General features: G+C 36.1%; 1 protein-coding gene across 1 annotated transcript in view; it reads left to right on the top strand.

Annotated features, from left to right (window-relative positions):
• The window catches only part of LOC126335827 (uncharacterized), a 110,427-nt gene that overhangs the window by 23,047 nt on the left and 66,025 nt on the right, over positions 1-21,355 (top strand). Inside the window, exon 2 of the mRNA XM_049999293.1 lies at positions 8,771-9,117. Coding sequence (XP_049855250.1) covers positions 8,771-9,117 — 347 coding nt within the window. The remainder of the gene's footprint in view (positions 1-8,770; positions 9,118-21,355) is intronic.

Below are 21,355 nucleotides of genomic sequence, written 5' to 3'. Positions count from 1 at the left end.
CACGTACAGAACGGAGAAACCAGCATCACTTTAAGCTTACAATTAAATGTCAGTTGATGACATATCGCCGGTGAAATATTCCAGTTGATCCTAAGTTGGAAGGTAACTGTTGGCAGTTGTATGATCTGACGTATTTCATTTTGACGTCATCAGAAAGAAAAACACGTAATTAATAGCTGGATAAATGATACCGAATTAATTGTACTGAGTGTTGTGATTCATTCTTGGTACAAAACCTATTCTATAAGTGTGTTCCAGTTATATTACAGAATATTAAGCGCCATCCACGCCTGAGGAGAAATGCGGCTTTAGTACATGTTCACCAGAAACATTGCATGCTGAATCTAAAAACCTGTGTAATTCCTTTGGCAGAAAAAGAAACAAGGTGATCTATAGCGAATTATACCCTTCATTCTAAACAAAAAAGAAAAGAGAGTTGTCACACAACTCCAGGTCTTCATATATATTTGCTAGGAAATACACTATGTGATCAAAAGTATCCGGGCATCTGGCTGAAAATGACTTACAAGTTCGTGGCGCCCTCCATCGGTAATGCTGGAATTCCGTATGGTGTTGGCCCACCCTTAGCCTTAATGACAGCTTCCATTCTCGCAGGCATACGTTCAATCAGGTGCTGGAAGATTTTTTGGGAAATGGCAGCCCATTCTTCACGGAGTGCTGCACTGAGTAGAGGTATCGATGTCGGTCAGTGAGGCCTGGGACGGAGCCGGCGTTCCAAAACATCCCAGAGGTGTTTTATAGGATTGAGGTCACGACTCTGTGCAGGCCAGTCCATTACAGGGATGTTATTGTCGTGTAACCACTCCGCCACAGGCCATGCATTATGAACAGGTGCTCGATTGTATTGAAAGATGCAAGACGGGACTGATCTACCATGGTAGACGAAACACGTCAGAACACTGTTGCAGAAGCAACGAAAAAAGCATGCCAATTTCAGAAGAACGCAAAATCCCCAAGACTGGTTCGAAATTTAGTGCGGACTTCAATGCGAGATGCTTTTAATAGTTTCCACAATGAAACATTGTCTCAAAATATGGTAGAAAACCCAAAGAGATTCTGGTCGTATGTGAAGTACACCAGTGGCAAAAAAACAGTCAATACCGTAACTGCGCGATAGCGATGGAAATGTTACCGATGATGGTGCCACTAAAGCGGAGTTACTAAATACAGTTTTCCGTAATTCCTTCACGAAGAAGACGAAGTAAATATTCCAGTATTCGAAACCAGAACAGCTGTTAGCATGAGTGACATAAAAGTAGATATCACAGGTGTTGTGAAACAACTAAAACCACTTATGAAATGCAAGTCTTCCGGTCCAGATGGTATACCAATCAGGTGCCTCTCAGAGTATGCAGACATAATAGCGCCTTTCTTATCAATCATGTACAACCGCTCACTTGACGAAAGGTCTGTTCCTAAAGACTCGAAAGTAGCAGATGTCACACCAATATTCAAGAAAGGAAATAGGAGTAACCCATTGAATTACAGACCCATATCACTAGCCTCAATTTGCAGTAGGATTTTGGAGCATATACTGTACTCGAACATTATGAATCACCTTGAAGAAAATGACTTATTGATACATAAACAACACGGATTCAGAAAATATCTTTCTTGTGCAACACAGGTAGCTCTTTAATCCCATGAAGTAATGAGTGCTGTCGAAAAGAGATCTCAGATCGATTCCATATTCCTAGATTTCCAGAAGGCTTTTGATACCGTTCCTCACAAGATCGGGTTGACGGAGGAGATAGAGAAGATCCAAAGAAGAGCGGCGCGTTTCGTCACAGGGTTATTTGGTAACCGTGATAGCGTTACGGAGATGTTTAGCAAACTCAAGTGGCAGACTCTGCAAGAGGGGCGCTCTGCATCGCGGTGTAGCTTGCTCGCCAGGTTTCGAGAGGGTGCGTTTCTGGATGAGGTATCGAATATACTGCTTCCCCCTACTTATACCTTCCGTGGAGATCACGAATGTAAAATTAGAGAGATTCAAGCACGCACGGAGGCTTTCAGACAGTCGTTCTTCCCGCGAACCATACGCGACTGGAACAGAAATGGAAGGTAATGACAGTGGCACACCGTTGGGTGGCTTGCGGAGTATGAATGTAGATGTAGATGTAGATATTTATCAAATTGCTTGCATATGGAGTATCATCTCAGTTGTGCGACTGGATTCGTGATTTCCTCTCAGAGAGGTCAAAGTTCGTAGTGATAAACGGTAAATCGTCAAGTAGAACAGAAGTGATATCTGGCGTTCCGCAAGGTAGTGTCATAGGCCCTCTACTGTTCCTGATTTATATAAATGATCTAGGTGATAATTTGAGCAGCCCCCTTAGATTGTTTACAAATGACGCTGTAATTTACCGTCTAGTAAAATCATCAGACGATCAATTCCAATTACAAAAGGATCTAGAGAGAATTTCTGTATGGTGCGAAAAGTGGCAATTAGCACTAAACAAAGAAAAGTGCGAGGTCATCCACATGGGCATTAAAAACATTGCGATAAATTTTGGGTATACGATAAAGCGCACAAATCTAAGAGCTGTCAGTTCGACTACATACCTAGGGATTACAATTACGAGCAACTTAAATTGAAAAGATCACATAAATAATATTGTGGGGAAGGCGAGACAAAGACTGCGCTTTGTTAGCAGAACACTTAGAAGATGCGACAAACCCACTAAAGAGACAGCCTACATTACTCTTGTCCGTCCTCTGCTGGAATATTGCTGCGAGGTATGGGATCCTTACCAGGTATGATTGACGGAGGACATCGAAAAAGTGCAAACAATTGCCGCTCGTTTCGTGTTATCGCGCAGTAGGGGTGAGAGTGTCACTGATACGATATGCGAATTTGAGTGGCAGTCACTGAAACAAAGGCGGTTTTCTTTGCGGCGAGATCAATTTACGAAATTTCAATCACCAACTTTCTCTTCCGTATGCGTAAATATTTTATTGACACTCACCTACGTAGGGGTGGTTCATGGTGTGGGTTCCTGTAGTCATGTCCTAGTTCATGAACCACGGGCAACGTATGAGTGGCCAAGTAAGTGGTCCCGACAGTCGGGATACCAGTTACTTTGGAATAAGGCTGGGCATCTCGGACATATTCTGAGTCGTGGTCACCTTTGTGCTCATACGGCAAAGACTACCAAATCCACCGGTTAGTCCCTCAACCGTTAGGGGTAAAACTCAATGGGACTCGAGGCAAGTAAGGCTAGCAACCTGCTTCCCCGATACTTTAAATATGATGCTGGCAACAATCAGAGCAAAATGCCTCGGACCTTTCGAGGTGCCGGAGTCCCACCTCTAATTGACATACCAGGGACTCCTAAGATACGAATTGGCAAACAAATGGTAATGAGATGGGGAGCTATTAATATCAATGGGGGCTACTCTGGGAAGAAGGTAGAGCTGGCAGAGGCTGCAAGTAAGATGGGGCTGGACGTTTTAGCTATTAGTGACATTCGGGTAAGGGGTGAGAAAGAAGAGGAAGTGGGAGAATACAAGGTCTACCTGTCAGGAGTCAAAGCAGAAATAGCACAATGGGGTGTAGGGTTTTACATCAGGAAAGAAATGGAACCCAGCGTAGTTGCAATAAGGTATGTAAATGGACGACTGATGTGAATAGATTTGACAGTATCTAGCAAGAAAATAAGGATTGTGTCAGTATATTCGCATTGTGAAGGGACAGATCAAGATAAGAGGGATAGTTTTTATGAGGCACTCAGTGATGTAGTTGTTAGAGTAAAGAACAAGGACAGTGTTCTGCTCATGTGTGATTTTAACGCCAGAATTGGAAATCGAACAGAAGGGTATGAAAAAGTTATGGGTAAATTTGGAGAGGATATGGAGGCCAACAGGAACGGGAAACAACTCTTGGATTTCTGTACCAGTATGGGCTTAGTAATCACAAACTCCTTTTTTAAACATAAGAACATTCACCGGTATACTTGGGAAGGCAGGGGAACCAGATCTGTCATTGACTATATAATAACAGATCAGGAATTCAGGAAGGCTGTGAGGGACACACGTGTATTCAGGGGATTCTTTGATGACACTGATCATTATTTAATCTGCAGTGAAATTGGGATTGTGAGGCCGAAAGTGCAGGTGGTCAGGTCCATATGTAGGAGGATAACAGTGGAGAAACTTCAGGATAAGGAAATCAGGCACAAGTACATAACACCGATCTCAGAAACGTACCAGGTAGTTGAATGTAGTCAATTACAGTCATTGGAAAAGGAATGGACAAGGTACAGGGACACAGTACTAGAAGTGGCTAAAGAATGTCTTGGAACAGTAGTGTGTAAAAGCAGGAAGAAGCAAACAGCTTGGTGGAATGACACAGTCAAGGCAACTTGTAAAAGGAAAAAGAAGGCGTACCAAAAATGGCTACATACTAAAACTCAGGTAGACAGAGAAAGTTATGTTGAAGAAAGAAATAAAGCCAAACAGATAATTGCAGCATCCAAGAAGAAATCTTGGGAAGACTTTGGAAACAGGTTGGAGACTATGGGTCAAGCTGCTGGAAAACCATTCTGGAGTGTAATTAGCAGTCTTCGAAAGGGAGGTAAGAAGGAAATGACAAGTATTTTGTACAGGTCAGGCAAACTGCTGGTGAATCCTGTGGATGCCTTGGGCAGATGGAGGGAATATTTTGAATAGTTGCTCAATGTAGGTGAAAATACAATCAGTAATGTTTCAGATTTCGAGGTAGAATGGGATAGGAATGATGACGGAAATAGAATCACATTTGAGGAAGTGGAGAAAATGGTCAATAGATTGCAGTGCAATAAAGCAGCTGGGGTGGATGAAATTAAGTCGGAACTCATCAAATACAGTGGAATGTCAGGTCTTAAATGGCTACACAGGATAATTGAAATGGCCTGGGAGTCGGAACAGGTTCCATCAGACTGGACAAAAGCAGTAATCACACCAATCTTTAAACATGGAAACAGAAAAGATTGTAACAACTACAGAGGTATCTCTCTAATCAGCGTTGTGGGTAAAATCTTCTCAGGTATTGTTGAAAGGAAAGTGCGAGTATTAGTTGAGGACCAATTGGATGAAAATCAGTGTGGGTTTAGGCCTCTTAGAGGTTGTCAGGACCAGATCTTTAGCTTACGGCAAATAATGGAGAAGTGTTATGAGTGGAACAGGGAATTGTATCTACGCTTTATAGATCTAGAAAAGGCATATGACCGAGTTCCTAGGAGGAAGTTATTGTCTGTTCTACGAGATTATGGAATAGTAGGCAAACTTTTGCAAGCAATTAAAGGTCTTGACATGGATAGGCAGCAGTTAGAGCTGACGGTAAATTGAGTTCATGGTTCAGAGTAGTTACAGGGGTAAGACAAGGCTGCAACCTGTCGCCACTGTTGTTCATATTATTTATGGATCATATGTTGAAAACAATAGACTGGCTGGGCGAAATTAAAATATGTGAACACAAAATAAGCAGTCTTGCATATGCGGATGACTTATTTGTGATGGCAGATTCGATTGAAAGTTTGCAAAGTAATATTTCAGAGCTAGATCAGAAATGTAAGGAGTATGGTATGAAGATTAGCATCTTCAAAACGAAAGCAATGTCAGTGGGAAAGAAATATAAACGGATTGAGTGCCAAACAGAAGGAACAAAGTTAGAACAGGTGGACGGCTTCAAGTACTTAGGATGCATATTCTCACATGATGGCAACATAGTGAAAGAACTGGAAGCGAGGTGTAGCAAAGCTAATGCAGTGAGCGCTCAGCTACGATCTACTCTCTTCTGCAAGAAGGAAGTCAATACCAAGACTAAGTTATCTGCGCACCGTTCAATCTTTCGACCAATTTTGTTGTATGGGAGCGAAAGCTGGGAGGATTCAGGTTACATTATCAACAAGGTTGAGGTTACGGATGTGAAAGTAGCTAGGATGATTGCAGGTACTAGAAGATGGGAATAATGCCAGGAGGGTGTCCACAACGAGGAAATCAAAGAAAAACTGGGAATGAACTCTATAGATGTAGCAGTCAGGGCGAACAGGCTTAGATGGTGTGGTCATGTTACACGCATGGGAGAAGCAAGGTTACCCAAGAGACTCATGGGTTGAGCAGTAGAGGGTAGGAGGAGTCAGGGCAGACCAAGGAGAAGGTACCTGGATTCGGTTAAGAATGATTTTGAAGTAATAGGTTTAACATCAGGAGAGGCACCAATGTTAGCACTGAATAGGGGATCGTGAAGGAATTTTATAAGGCGGCTATGCTCCAGACTGAACGCTGAAAGGCATAATCAGTCTTAAATGATGATGATGATCACCTACATAGGGAGAAATGATCATCATAATAAAATAAGAGAAGTCAGAGCTCAAACGGAAAGATTTAGGTGTTCCTGTTTTCGACGCGCCATTCGAGAGTGGAATGGTACAGAAGTACTATTAAAATGGTTCGATGAACCCTCTGCCAGGCATTTAAGTGTGAATTGCAGAGTAACCATGTAGATATAGATATAGGTGGAATCACCATCCCCAAATTGTTCTTCAACATTTGGAAGCAAGAAGGTGCTTAAAACATCAATGTAGGCCTGTGCTGAGATAGTGACACGTAAAACAACAAGGGGTGCAAGCACCCATCACTAAAAATACGACCACACTATAACTCCACCGCCTCTGAATTTTACTGTTGGCACTACACACTCTGGCAGTTGACGTTCACCGGAAATTTGACATATCCACTCCCTGCCATCGGATTTCTCACTCCACACAACGTTTTTCCACTGTTCAATCGTCCAATGTTTACGCGCCTTACACCTTACACCAAGCCAGGCGTCGTTTGGCGTTTAGCGGCGTGATGTGTGGCTTATGAGCAGCCGGTCTACCATGAAATCCACGTTTTCTCACCTCCCATCTAACTGTGATAGTGCTTGCCGTGAATACTGATGCAGGTTTGAATTCCTATTTTATGGTCTGGATAGATGTCTCCCTATTACACTTTATGACCCTCTTCAACTGTCGCCGGTCTCTGTCAGCCAACAGACGAGGTCGGCCTGTACGGTTTTCTGCTATACGTGCCCCTTCACGTTTGCACTTCACTATCACATCGGAAACAGTGGACCTAGGGATGTTTAGGAAATGACAAGTATTTTGGACAGGTCAGGAAAACTGCTGGTGAATCCTGTGGATGCCTTGGGCAGATGGAGGGAATATTTTGAATAGTTGCTCAATGTAGGTGAAAATACAATCAGTAATGTTTCAGATTTCGAGGTAGAATGGGATAGGAATGATGACGGAAATAGAATCACATTTGAGGAAGTGGAGAAAATGGTCAATAGATTGCAGTGCAATAAAGCAGCTGGGGTGCTCGCGTACAGACGTATGACACAAGTGACAGCCAGTCACCTGACCACGTTTGAAGTCTGTGATTTCCGCGGAGCGCCTCATTCTGCTCTCTCACAATGTCGAACGACTACTGAGGTCGCTGTTATGGAGTAGCTGGCAGTAGGTGGCAGCACAATGCACCCAATATGAAAAACGTATGTTTTGGGGGGTGTCCGGATACTTTTGATCATACAGTTTATCTGAAACTGCTTACGTCAGTACGTCAAACTCATTCGTGAGATCGAGAACTCTGATATGTATACAACATCGAACATCACAGAACGTAATCTTTTACAACACGAAAGCGTATAAAATTATATGAATATAACGGAACAAGATATGGCTCCTTAAAACATCGTACCTGCGCACCTATATCCACCGCACTACGATTTTTTTCCTCTTTTTTCTTCGTCTTGCTTTTTATTTTTTTAGCTCTTTGAATTTTTTTCTGTAAATTAAAATAAAAATAAAAAACTCTTAAGAAAGAACCGAAATTTTTACTTTGAACACAAGAAGTTAACTTGAGCGACAGATTGGCTTGCGATTAAGCTTCTTATAATGGTTAATCTTGATGTCCAGGAACAAGGAAGGTGCTGAATTAATGAAGGATGCAATTAAGTTCGCGAACTGCAAAATGCTGCGCCTTCTGCAGATATAAAGTAGTTTCCCCCCAGGTTCCCGAGTCGTAGACTATATATGTTATAACTAAATTTGAAATCCATTTGCAAGCGGAGTGAATGTCTCGTCACTCTGTCAATCTCTTCATGACTGCCTCGTCATCTTCAGTTTTTTCACCCTTACAAAATTATACAATAATTGCTATAAACGTGTTTCCATATGAATTTAAAATCCTATTTTCGATTATCGATCATAGAAGGATAGTTTTTCGTCAGAGGGCTACTAAAAGGTTAATACTCACTCCACTACTGTGACGCGCACTAGATGACCCTTATCACTTGGTCAAAGTATGCCTTGTCCGGTAGTGCAAACTGTTAGAAACGTTTGAAAGCGAGTCTTATATCTGAGATACTTTTCCAGTTTGTGATGCTCTCCCGTAAGTGGTAGACTATACCTCATAGACATGTTGGACCGCCTGCGTTCCGCGTTGATACACCAACAAACTGGGAAACTCCATGGACACTGCAGTCTCGGCTACGTCTCCAAGTCGACCTGTCCTACTGTACTGATTGCATAGAACCGATTGGCATATACACCCCGCTTCACTGCTGTGACTTACATAAGAGTGGGAATGTCGCATGACCGTCTGATAAAAGTTCTACATAAGCTCCTAAATCGACCAATATTGTCTTTTAAGGGCATGACTAAAATTTGTTCGATTCTCCTGTTATTCCTAAACATCTCTGAAGTCATTCTTCTCCCTTCATTTACAGGTACCGTGACTGCTTCCTGGAAGTGCACATCACAGAGAGCATAGCAGACCTGAATCCTTTTAGTTACGACAGCTCCGATGATCGATTCTGGGACTTCAGCAGACCGGTGTTCAGCGGACCAAGGGGCTCACTGATATCGGTAGACTTTAAAAACCCAGATATTTACTACAAATCGACGACGGCCTGTAAAATCTCTCTCCACAACATCTACCACTTAGGAAACACGACAATCCAACGCTTCTCCCTTATATTCAACCAGAACAACGACACAGACTTGAGGCTCGGACAGATGCCAAAGTTGAGGAAATTCACACTTTCCGGTACCTCAGTGCAAAACTTCCCACAAGGTGAGTGACACATTCCTGTAATTTTTTGCCGTAGACGTTTTGTTATCAAAACGAACCACTATTGCAAATGTATATCTCTTTCTCTTCATCTTTCCTTTTCGATATCTGTTAAATTCCACATTCCACGGTCACATTAGTAACATATGAATTTTCTGGATGTAATGTGGAACTCCTTATCTGGTCTACAAATACGAGAGCTAGTCATAAAAAAACCGACTGCTTATTGAAAAACGATAAAAGGGACAAATTTGTTTCATAGACCATCTGCCCTTACATGAGGACATTACTTCGCCATATTGTATCCAGAGATTCGAATATCGAGATATGAGATCTGGTTTGCACGATCCCACCACCAGTGGCGCGCCAGTCACCGCGCTTATGCTGTGAACGACGCTGCAAGCTATGAACACGCCTCCCAGCTCCACTTAGAAACACATGGCATAAAGTCACCCGTTTTTCAGCTCGAAATAAAGATACCAACACACCTATTGGAAGACTATTTGCGCGATGTTCTCGATCAGTGCTCAGAGACTGTAACTGTGCTATTATTTACGAGTATGTGACGATACTGTGACGGACATGGAGTTTCTTGAGGTTTACTCTGCCGGACAACTTCTCAGCTGCAGCAAATAGACGGCAGCTTCTGGACTTGGTTTCAAGTGTTGTAAGCCTACTTGTGTCGTGTTTAATCAGTGGACTGAGCTTAAGGAAGGAGCCGTGTACCACGGCTCAACGCTCCACATAGCCACCACCCACATTCGGAGATTAGTCGTGATTGATACCCGATTCTTTATTCCTTCATCAAAGGATGGTGCCGCCTGGTGCTCCCGCCAGCTGTTGGCAGCATTCGTCAGCTCATCATCGATCATGAAGTGCTGAGTAGCCTCCCAGGTCTTCATCTAACGGAAGAGATGGAAGTCGCTTTGTTCAAAGTCTGGATTATAGCGAGGATGTTAAATAATCTCCCAGCCAATAAGTTTTCGTTTTTCCTTCGTTCGACTCACAGCAGTCGGTCGCGCATTGTCTTCGGTAATAATGCTGTGTCCTTTGTTTTGGAAAGACCGTTACAGTTTCATAAGAGTCTCACAATAAACCTGTGATGTCCTAGTACTACCATGCATTGCTCTTACGAGACTTGTTGTAAAAATTACATTGTGATGCAAAAAGAAAGCAACCATAGTTTTGAAATATGACCATGTATACTTGAACTTTTGGACTAATTGTAAGAATGAGTGTGCATTTACTGTTCGGACTGTTCCTTACTTTAATTGCTCATGTACTGGACCGATGTGTCATCCCCAGGGTGGATTCTGTTCAAAAACTCCTCCCTTTCTTAGCTGTAGCAATGAAGAATATCAAGACGAACTCATTCTTTCAGTTTTTTGAATACCAGTTGGATATTTTGTTACGTACTGTGCACAAAATTTATGGTAATAATACCTGTCATTAGCAGCGTTACAGACAGTTGTCCTAGAAACCTGATGCACATTTTCGCAGAGTCCGAAAATTGTGAATCTACGTTCGCACGCACACTTTTTATAGATATGTTGCACAATTTCACCAGTCACATCTGAATGTCTTCGTCGAACATTACCATCACGAATATCTATGCCACCAGCCTTGAATTTTCCGCACCACTCCCTCTCAACAGCATCATTCATAATCCCGTGGCCATAAACATGACACAACCGAAGACGAATATCGGGGAAAGGGGGAAAGGGGGGGACCATATTGACCCGTCTGTTTATAAGACCCTTCTGTTTACAATTACAGGACGTACCTCGCAACAGGTAGGAGACGCAATAACAACGTCCATTTCTGCGCACCTTCGACACTGACGAATGCCACAGAGAGATTACTGACACAACGAGACCTTCAAAGCCTCCTTTACCAATTACGCTATCGCCATGTTGAAGCTAGCTCAATGCCCAAAGACAGACCAATATATCTGCCGAATTAGAGTATAATTTAATCCAAGTGTATTTATCTCTCTCTTTAGAAGCTACTTCTGCACACACGTGGGAAACGCGTCACGAGCAATTCTCAGGTGACGTGGCTGTTTCGCGTTCTTCTAGGAGCGGTTTAATCCAATTAGTAAGAGCTGGTCAGTCACAGGTTGCCCACGGACAGCGATTAAACTTTTTCAATACCTGTAGATGACGTAGGCTACAGAACGCCCATAAGGCCCTGTCTGCCATATTGTTTCGGCTACCAGTAGAATATTCAGTCTTTTGATATGCATTGCGCTTTCATTGGTTTTATATGAATGTTGCTCATTATGCAACAACAAAGCGTAATGAGCAGTCAGCCATAAATGTAGTACAAAGCTGTTCCACGTGCTACGCTAGCACTTTCTACAGTTTTGTTTGGGAACCAATATCCCCAGTGTTCGTGGATGCATTACGTGTCCCAACCTCTTACCATATGGGGTACGTCCAGCACTGTTGAATTTGATCGTTTTGGTGTGGAAAGCCATAATGTTACATGGGCGTAATGAGCTCAAAATCTTTGAACATCGTACACTCACCTGTCAACACTACTATGACACTGGTTTGCCAATTCCCCTGACTTAAATTCCATTGAGCAGGTGTGTGATGCATTGTGGTGACGTGTTGCAGCATGTCTATATGCACCATCGAGTAGCTGCCAACAGCACTGGTGAAGAAATGGAATGCCCTACTATAAGAACTCGTTACCAACCTTGTGTGAGCGCCTGTAAGCCCCAACACACACACTCAACCTTGTGGGCATCATGAGAGCACGTTGCAAAGCATTCACTGCTGCCCGTGGTTATCACACACCCTATTAAGAACCATGTCCCTTCCTTTATAAAGCTCAGGCGACCGTCATGAACCATGGCGATTGCAGTGAAATTGTTATCTTAGAATAAAAGTGGCATTTCTGTTTGTCTCATTGCATTATTTCTTTCAGCTACGTTTTGTACAATTCCGGACCAGTTCTTTTATAAATGCTCAAAATTTCTTCAAACTATGTTATTTGCCAGTCACACATCATGCAAAAAATACTTTCCTCCTTCAATTTTACACATCTGTGTTTTAAAATGAAGCTTTACAAATATATTGCATCCTTGAACAGTGAAGTGATACATATTGCAAAACCCCAATCTATCTGCAACGTTTTTGATGGTCGTAATTCCATAGAAGAAGCAGTGACTGACTGGTCAAGTGTCCCCCTCGATAACATATGCTGTGTGGTCTTCTAAGTGACAGATCCATGTTCAGGGCAATCTAACACAAATAAAACGAAGTTACAATAATAGAAGTAAACCATTCATCCTTCATTATTTACAGAACATTGCTACTGATCACTCTGCAGAGAAAAAGGGTGAGGCTGATACATATTTTTTCTAATCATACATCTGCTATTGCATTGCTTGCACAGAAACGCAGTTGCAATCTTCAGTGGGTGTAGCATTCTGTTAAACGTGTATTTTTTTAATCCAAGTTTTTATTCTCAACAGAGTAGTTTGTGACAACTGCTGTGCTTAGTGATGTATGGATTTATGAACAACTGCTTAATATAATGTTGCTTAGACAGGAAGATGCATATCAAGGCACTCCATAACATCGATCAATCGGTTACCAAATCGTAAATAGTGCCTGAATTTGTGTTATCGATTTCCACGTTAAATGCAGGGTGTTTATAAGTGAATATCGGAGTTTTAACGCTGTATAATATTTATTATATTAAACTAACAACTATAAATGATATGTCAAATGAAAGAGCAACGCAAACAGTTTTACCAAGAACCTTATAAATGTTAAATGTGAACATCATTTGTCACACAGTACACACCAAGTCTATAGCTGAGTTCTTCCCAAATGTTGATAAGTGTGTCTTCAGTGATTGTATCAACAGCTGCTTCAATCCAGTTTCTTAATTCAGGGAGGTCTGCTGGTAGCAGAACCATGTACACACAATCCTTGATGAAGCTCCAAAGCAAAAAATCGCTTTGCGGTAGATCGGGTTAACGTGGAGGTCATGCAAAGCAAGCCCTGTCGTTGGACCCCTTATGGCCTATCCAGTGCTTGGGTACAGTGAAGTTCAATCAGTCATGTACTTCGCTATGCCAGTAGTCACAATGAACATTTATAAGGTTCTTGGTAAAACTGTTTGAGTTGCTCTTGCATTTGACATATCATTTATAATTGTAACTTCAATGTAAAAAGTATTATAAAGCATTAAAACCCCAATAATAATTTATAAACACCCTCCAGTTAAAATTATCAGCAGATCCATTTGAGCTTCTCCTTTCCATACATTCTTGCATACAGAAATAGAGTTTCTACATCTTTAGCAAACAAATGGATGATTGTGTAGGTAGGTATAGTAGGAAATGTCTTTTCAATACTTCTTGATAAAATAAAAAACACACAGTACCACCATGATGACCGAAATAGCAGGTTAATAGTATGTCAGAAAAACATATATGAGGGCGTTTCATAAGATCCGTAAGCTGATTACCCACTCATAAATGCCAGTGTGTCATTCTCTTATCTAAAGGTTTACATTGCTACTGCAACAGTGTGATAGGATATTTAAGGGACTAACATTTTAGTCTATTATTAAGGAATTATTGTTATTACTTTCATATTTTATGTCATTTAAACAAACATCCACACACCGCTTACATCTCGACAGTGGTTCTTTCAATCGCTGCACATGGGGTGGGTCTGTATAATTATACAGTATTTTGCTGTCTCTACTGTAGGGTTTGTGACTGTTTATCTCTAATGCAATGTAAACCATGAAGAACAACCAAAATGCCTATGTACCTTCCATGTCTGAAATACAATGCAAAATGATGTTTATTGCTTTTTGTCACAGTAGTACCATGTTTTTTTGCTGCAGTATCTTGAAGATACAACGAATTTCCCAAAAGACCGCATACACAATACTTATCATTGTATGTACACTGGCACATACTACCACAGTTGTGGCAATGTGGGAGCCATGTCTATTTATCTACTTCAGTAGTATTTACATGCAGATTTTGGCGCCAAGAGCATATCTTTTAAAAGTTTCATTATGTAAACCAAGATATTAGTTTTGCTGTATCCTCCACTCAAAAATTTAAATTACTCAAAAACGAAATTTTCATTACAATAAATTTTTTTAAATATTTTATATTTTATCTTCATAAACCTGATCCACAAAACCTCACATATCTATACCCAGAAACAAAACTCTTATTTCATTAAAAATTTAAAAATCTTATATTTTTCTTTATAAATAACATCCAACAACATCCATCAATACTTTCAAATGTAATTTCCTCTTATTTAAAAAATAAAAAACTAATAATTCTTTTTCTTTATAAATAAGTTCTCTGAGACTGTCTTTATATAAATCCACAAACCAAATTTTCATTCATTCAAAAAATGAAAGTCTAATAAATTTTTCTCTTTATAAATAATCTCTATCAAACCTGACCTATCTATCACATCAGTTTTTTTAATTTAAATTAAAAAACTCAAGGATATATCAATCATAATAATTTTAACTTTTTGTAGCCCACATGTTTTCCTCATAAATGAAACCAACACAAAATGTACTCCATAACTGAGCTATTTCAAGACTTAGAAAATTATTATAAAGAAAAGCATGATGTAAGATAAAATGGTTCAGAAAATTAATGTAAAGAAAATTGTTATTCAAATATAAATAGACAACATATGTTTGAAAATATTGATTATTTATAAAGAAACTAATGAGGAAGAGAGAACTAATGTGTAAAAGTTAGCAAAATTAGCTCAACTTTTAGAATTGTATTCCATACTTTGAATAAAATTTAGCGAATTTTATCCCAAATCCTATTGAAAATATTAATAATAACAATAATGATAATGAAACAAATACAAAATCTTTAAAAGATCTTCATAAAATCGGTAATATGAAAAATAAAAATATTGTTGTAATTTAATAAAAGACAAATAACCGCTCTTGTCAGAAAATCTTATGATACAATTAGCAATAAAGGTACTGATTTCATGAAAAATCATCAAAAGATCTTCATAAAATTTGTAAGACAAAAATTTAGAAATAATATACTAATCTTAACAAACATTATTCGGTCTTATCAATAGATTTGAGAACAATATTAGTAATAATGATAATCAGAATTATTTTCAAAAGCATCTAGCAGATAAACATTAAAAAATTAAACAAAAAAACATCGGATTTCAACTTTCCAGATTATGACGATTTTTTAAAATCACCTCAGCAAATTTAGAGAAAAGCTTGTACCTTTAAATCAAGAATAATAACGTATGGCATTAATAATAATAATAACAATAATAAAAATATTGTTGATCCAGAAGAATTTTTTAATCAAATTGAAGAAGAAATAATGATTAAATTAAACATTATTTTTATACTAAGAAAGGTGATTAACGCTAACAAGAAATTTTATATTTAATTTAAAAAGTCATGATGAGATACAAGAATTTAAGTGTAAAACAACTAATTGAGTTTTAACGATAAAAACTGATTCAGAAATTGTTATCAAAAATCATTGAATAAATGAAAGGAAGAATGCTAAGAAAAGGTCTAGCTGGTCTTTAATTTATGTAAACAGTCTAGAGTTAAGTGTTAATTGACATAAACTAAATCTGGTTCTCATTATATCGATTTACCAAAAGTAATTAAAGCTAAGAAGCTGTACTTAATGAAATACACATATCAAATATGGTTTTTGTTCAAGAAAGTCAGCTTTATATTCAGCAGATTGTGATGGAGAAAGAATTAGTAAATATCGTAATATTTTATTAGAATTAGATAGAGATTTTGAAAAAGAGAAATTTAATTTACGTGTTCAGTTTATAGATACACCAAAATTTGAAAAGTATTAAAATATTTCTATCAATGTATATGAATTTCAATCAATGATGAAAGCTAAATTATTATTGTATATCCTCTTTACAATAGAACAACTAATGAAAAAAGCGTATTAATATTTCAATTAAAGGTAAAAATAATTAACATTATTGTTAGATAAAAATCTATCTAGATTAATTAGTTCACAAGCAACTAAAAATGGTAGTGAAATTTATGCTTGTGATACATGTTAAAGATATATTTATTCACAAGAAAAATTACATACAAGAGAACCATTGCAAAAAACATGAACAAGCAGAAATAGACATGGCTTTTACAAGTGAAAAATAGAATTTGAAAATTATAATAATTCACTGAGGGTAACTCGTAATTTATTCAGATTTTGAATGTCTTTTGAAATACATTAACAAAATTATGAAAATGCTAATAGTAATAAATACCAAAACCATATACTGATTACATTCAGTTAACTTGTACAATATTTTAAATATTTGTAATTGATTATAGAAATAGTGTTATGTATAGTGGTGAATATGCAGCAAAATAAATTACTTCATATATTAAAAGAAGAAATTCGAGAAATCCTTAAAACATGTAGGAACAATATTCTGATAATCACTGAAGGTGATGAAAACAATTTTAAGAGTTCATAAACTTGTGTTATTTACTAAAGTAGAATGAGAAGTAAAAGATAATTCTCATTATACAGGAAAAGTATCAAGGAGTTGAACATGAAGATTGAAACTTAATTATCAAAATCCTAAATTTGTTCTGGTGTATATTCATAAGCTACATTATGATGTTCATTTGTGTATCAATAACATATTGATTTCATTTGAAATAATAAAAATAATTTGTGTCCTTTAGTAAATATGTTGAAGATGCATTAACACTACGGTTTTTTGATACAAAGAAATTCGTGGCCTTAAGTTTTGATAAATTATCTACTAATATTGCAAAAGAACAATTTATAGACACCAAAACTGTACAGGTGAACAATTAAATTTAATGATTACAAAGGACTTTATTCATATCAATCAATGAATTGTGAAGAAAAATGGCATGATACCAAATAGCCTGAAAAAGGAAATTTTATTCAAGACTTCAAAAATAAGACATTTCTGAAGAAAAGCATAATCATAAAAAATTAATCATAAAAATCCGATATTATAAATGTAGATTAGTATAGAAGATTATATAATAAATTAAAGGCTTTGATACAATCAGACATTTTTCAAAATTTTAGAGACATATGTATCAAATAATATAAACTCGACACAGCTTGCTATTTTACTGCACCAGGATTATCTTTAGATACTATATTGAAAATGACAAAACTTGAAGTAGATTTATAAAACCCTTCTTGAAAGAGGAATTCTCAGGGGAATTTCTGAAAGTATTAAAAGATAGACTAACTCAAATAATCAATATATAAAAAGTTTTGAGTCTGATAAACAATTAAATTATATTGCATGTTTGGATGCAAATATTTATATCACTTCGCAATGTATATTTTGACTATTTAAAGATTTCAGTTGGATAGAACCATAATGTTCTGATTTTGAAAAAATGCTTGAAGTAGCAGGGTATATTTTAGAAGTTGATTTAGAATACCAAACAAAATCACATAATTTACAAAACCAATTACCATTAGCACCAGAAGGAGGAAATAATTAAGAACAATTTTCAAGAATAAAGAAAATAATTTTGAATTACAGAATTGATAAACAATGTTTAAACCTTGATTTGAAATTAGAGAAAATAAATAGAATCTTCTCACTTGAACTATGAGATAATTTAAAGAAATAAATTGATATTAATACGTAAATGAGAGAAACTGCAGTTAACAGATTGACTAACTATTTCTACAAGTTACCAAATAATTCAGTACATTGCAAAATATTGTAAATAAACAAAATATTAAAATATCAGCAGATCCAAAAAATTCATGAATTATATTTTCAAACCAAATTATCAACATACTACATTAATTTCTGTAAATTCAGATGCAGTGCATATTAAAAAAAACTAATATTCAGTAAACTGAGGAAAAATGGAACGAATATTCTACATATTACGAAAATAAAAAAGTACGATTTCATTATAATGTTATGAAACCAAAACATTGTGAAAATTTGATTTATGCTATATGGATACTGATACTTTTTTCATGATATAAGAACTGCAGATTTTAATAAAGATATGAAATCTATGAGTTACACAAGTTAGTATTCAAAAGATACCAATTACAAAATTCAACAAGTCGGCATTAAAGCTTTTAAGGAAATAATAAATAAAAATTGAGGAAAAATTACATTATATCACATTAGTTTAAGATCGAAAATGTATGTTTATAAAGTTGGTGAAAAAGAAGAGAAAAAACTAAATGCCTTTAAAAAATTTGTTGTAAAAAACGAAATTCGTTTTCATGAATAAAAAAATTGTTTAGACATCAAAAAATAATGAATAATTAAGTTAATTACATCATTTAAACGTGAACTGTATACAGTTGAATCTCATAAAATTGTTTTACATTTTAATGATGATGTATATATTATATTGCAAGGTCATTATAAATTAAACCGAAATAATAGAAGGTGACAGTGAACTGTTATTCTGCTGCAACAGGGATGTTTAATTAAAATAAAAAATTACCAGTATTTAAATATTACATGAAATGTGTATTTCTACAAAATCATTTACAAACACATTTTTCACAAAATAATTGAATTTTTCGATAACAACTAATTCTATGTTTTTGATAATCGGAAGGTTTCTTCCCGTTTTCTGTATTTTATCAATGACATATTTAAAATACTCACAATAAATGTTTTACGTTCAGTTATTAACCAGCCCTCTTATATGCTCTGATATATTTTCTCTATATTATTTTTGTTATTTTACACTATCAACAAAACCCAATTTTGTGAGCATATTCTGATTTGTTGCTTTTATTTCGTTATAAATTACCTTTTATTGTTTGCACGATTTGCAAATAATTTTTTTCATGTTCTTTCTATACAGAAAAAAATATTAGTATTAAAAAATATAAGTCTATAAAATTTTATCACATATATTTGGTGTCGCTAATAGGTATCAAAAATAGCGAACTTGTATATAACTAGAACAACTATTAATTATTACCGATGAACATAATAATCCTTGATTTTAAGCTAAAAATTCTTGTATTTTTTTGGAATACTCAATTCTAGAAAATCTTTAAATGACATTGTTAAAAGTAGCGATATAAAAATTATAATGAATTGTAGGGTAACTAGCGCTTCACCAACATTCATATACAAATTTGTAAAGAAACTTTGTTGATATTATGTAATTATGAAATCTAAAACGCCTTTGCAGAAAATATTCAAGTTCAGGTTTATGAAAATAGCATTAGAAAAATAGTAATAACTTTTTATAAAGATCAGATAAACGATAAAAATTACTGTACTGAACAATTAGAGGAATAAGTACAAAAATTGAAGATATGATAAAAAATCAAAAAGATAAGAGAAACAGTTAACGTTGCTTAAAAAAATTAAATGAAAGAAATGCATTCAGAAATACGATATTACCTCATGTTAGCTACACAATCAAGTGATGAGAATTAAAGACCTACTCTTGTTATTTTAAAATTATATGATTGTAATTATAATTATTACATAAACAAAACACAATTTAAAAATGTACAAAAACATACATGGTATTAGATATAGGTAACCAAATTCTGAAGAATATTTAGAATCAGTTATTTACCAAATTAATTATTTTTATATCAACTAAAGAAAGAAAGTTTAAAATATTTATAGTAGTAATTATTTCAATACTCTGAATAATAATTCATGAGGGATTTTTATGATGATATAACTGACTTATCAAATGTTTCTTAGAACCCAAAACTAACTTTCCAAGTACCTTTTTCATAATTAAATTTTAAGTAACATTTCTAATTATTTTCATACACATCAAATAAACAAATTTCATTAAAACAGTTGCTACCATTAATTAAAATTAAATTTTTCAAATGATTATTACATTAAATCATATATATTATCGTTCATTTGAATATCAAAATAATCACCAACTTTTTTAGTAAAACAAAATGCATAATGAAAATTACATTCACTACCAAACACATTTAAAGTTTCAACAACTAACTCAATTTATATACATACTTTTTGTATTAAAAATTCTAAAAAACAACCTTAATTTCCGATGGTTAAAGCAGTCCAAAGACTGTATATTTATATTTCCAACTATTTTGTGGAACCATTTAACATATACTTTATTAACATTGTATTTAAAATTAAATATCTGGAAAATTCATTTACAGTACTTCTTGCTCATAAAAAGTTCCTTTTATATGTTTGCTATTTCAGTATTTCTATTTATGTCTCACTGTATTAAAATGAATGTCTTAGTTTTTCAAAAACTTCAGTTGACCAGTTGGCAGTATATCCCTTTTCAAAAATTGCTTTTAATTTACTCGTTCACCAGTTCACTATTTAGCATTAGTATCTAGCAAATTTGTTATATAAGCAGTTTTCTATAAGATTTTTTCATTTTCTTACTTTACATCTTTTGGTTTCATTTTTTTGTTGAATGTTTTGTGTTGCTATATTCATCAATTAATTTAGAAATTATATGAACTTATTTATAATTTCCTTGAAGAAGAATTTTTTTCATATTTTTTTCTTTTAATGTCTTAATAAAACGTTCAACAACAGATGCTTTTAATTCATTTATGTTGAGTACTGACTAATGTTAAATTTTTCCATTTATTCTTGAAATTCTTTATTATAAAATTCATTAACATGAACAGTAAATTTTTTGGATTTCTATATCTAAAAATATTTTCAGAGTTGTGGTCTTCAGTCCTGAGACTGGTTTGATGCAGCTCTCCATGCTACTCTATCCTGTGCCAGCTTCTTCAACCTCCCAGTACCTATGCAGCCTACATCCTTCTGAATTTGCTTAGTGTTTTCATCTCTTGGTCTCCACCTACGATTTTTACCCTCCACACTGCCCTCCAATACTAAATTGGAGATCCCACGATGTCTCAGAACATGTCCTACCAATCGATCCCTTCTTCTTGTGAAGTTGTGCCACAAGCTCCTCTTAAAGCTGCATGCCCTTGGGAAAAATGATGGCTGCAGTTTCCCCTTTCTTTCAGCCATTCCCAGTACCAGAACAGCAAGGCCATTTTGGTTAATGTTACAAGGCCAGATCAGTAAATCATCCAGACTGTTGTCCCTGCAACAACTGAAAAGGTTGCTACCCCTCTTCAGGAACCACACGTTTGTCTGGTCTCTCAACAGATACCCCTCCATTCTGGTTGCACCTATGGTACAGCTATCTGTATCGTTGAGGCACACAAGCC

This window comes from Schistocerca gregaria, chromosome 2 (assembly GCF_023897955.1).
Source record: "Schistocerca gregaria isolate iqSchGreg1 chromosome 2, iqSchGreg1.2, whole genome shotgun sequence".
Taxonomy (NCBI): domain Eukaryota; kingdom Metazoa; phylum Arthropoda; class Insecta; order Orthoptera; family Acrididae; genus Schistocerca; species Schistocerca gregaria.
The sequence above is the reverse complement of the archived record's forward strand: the minus strand, read 5'-3'. Positions and strand labels throughout refer to the sequence as shown.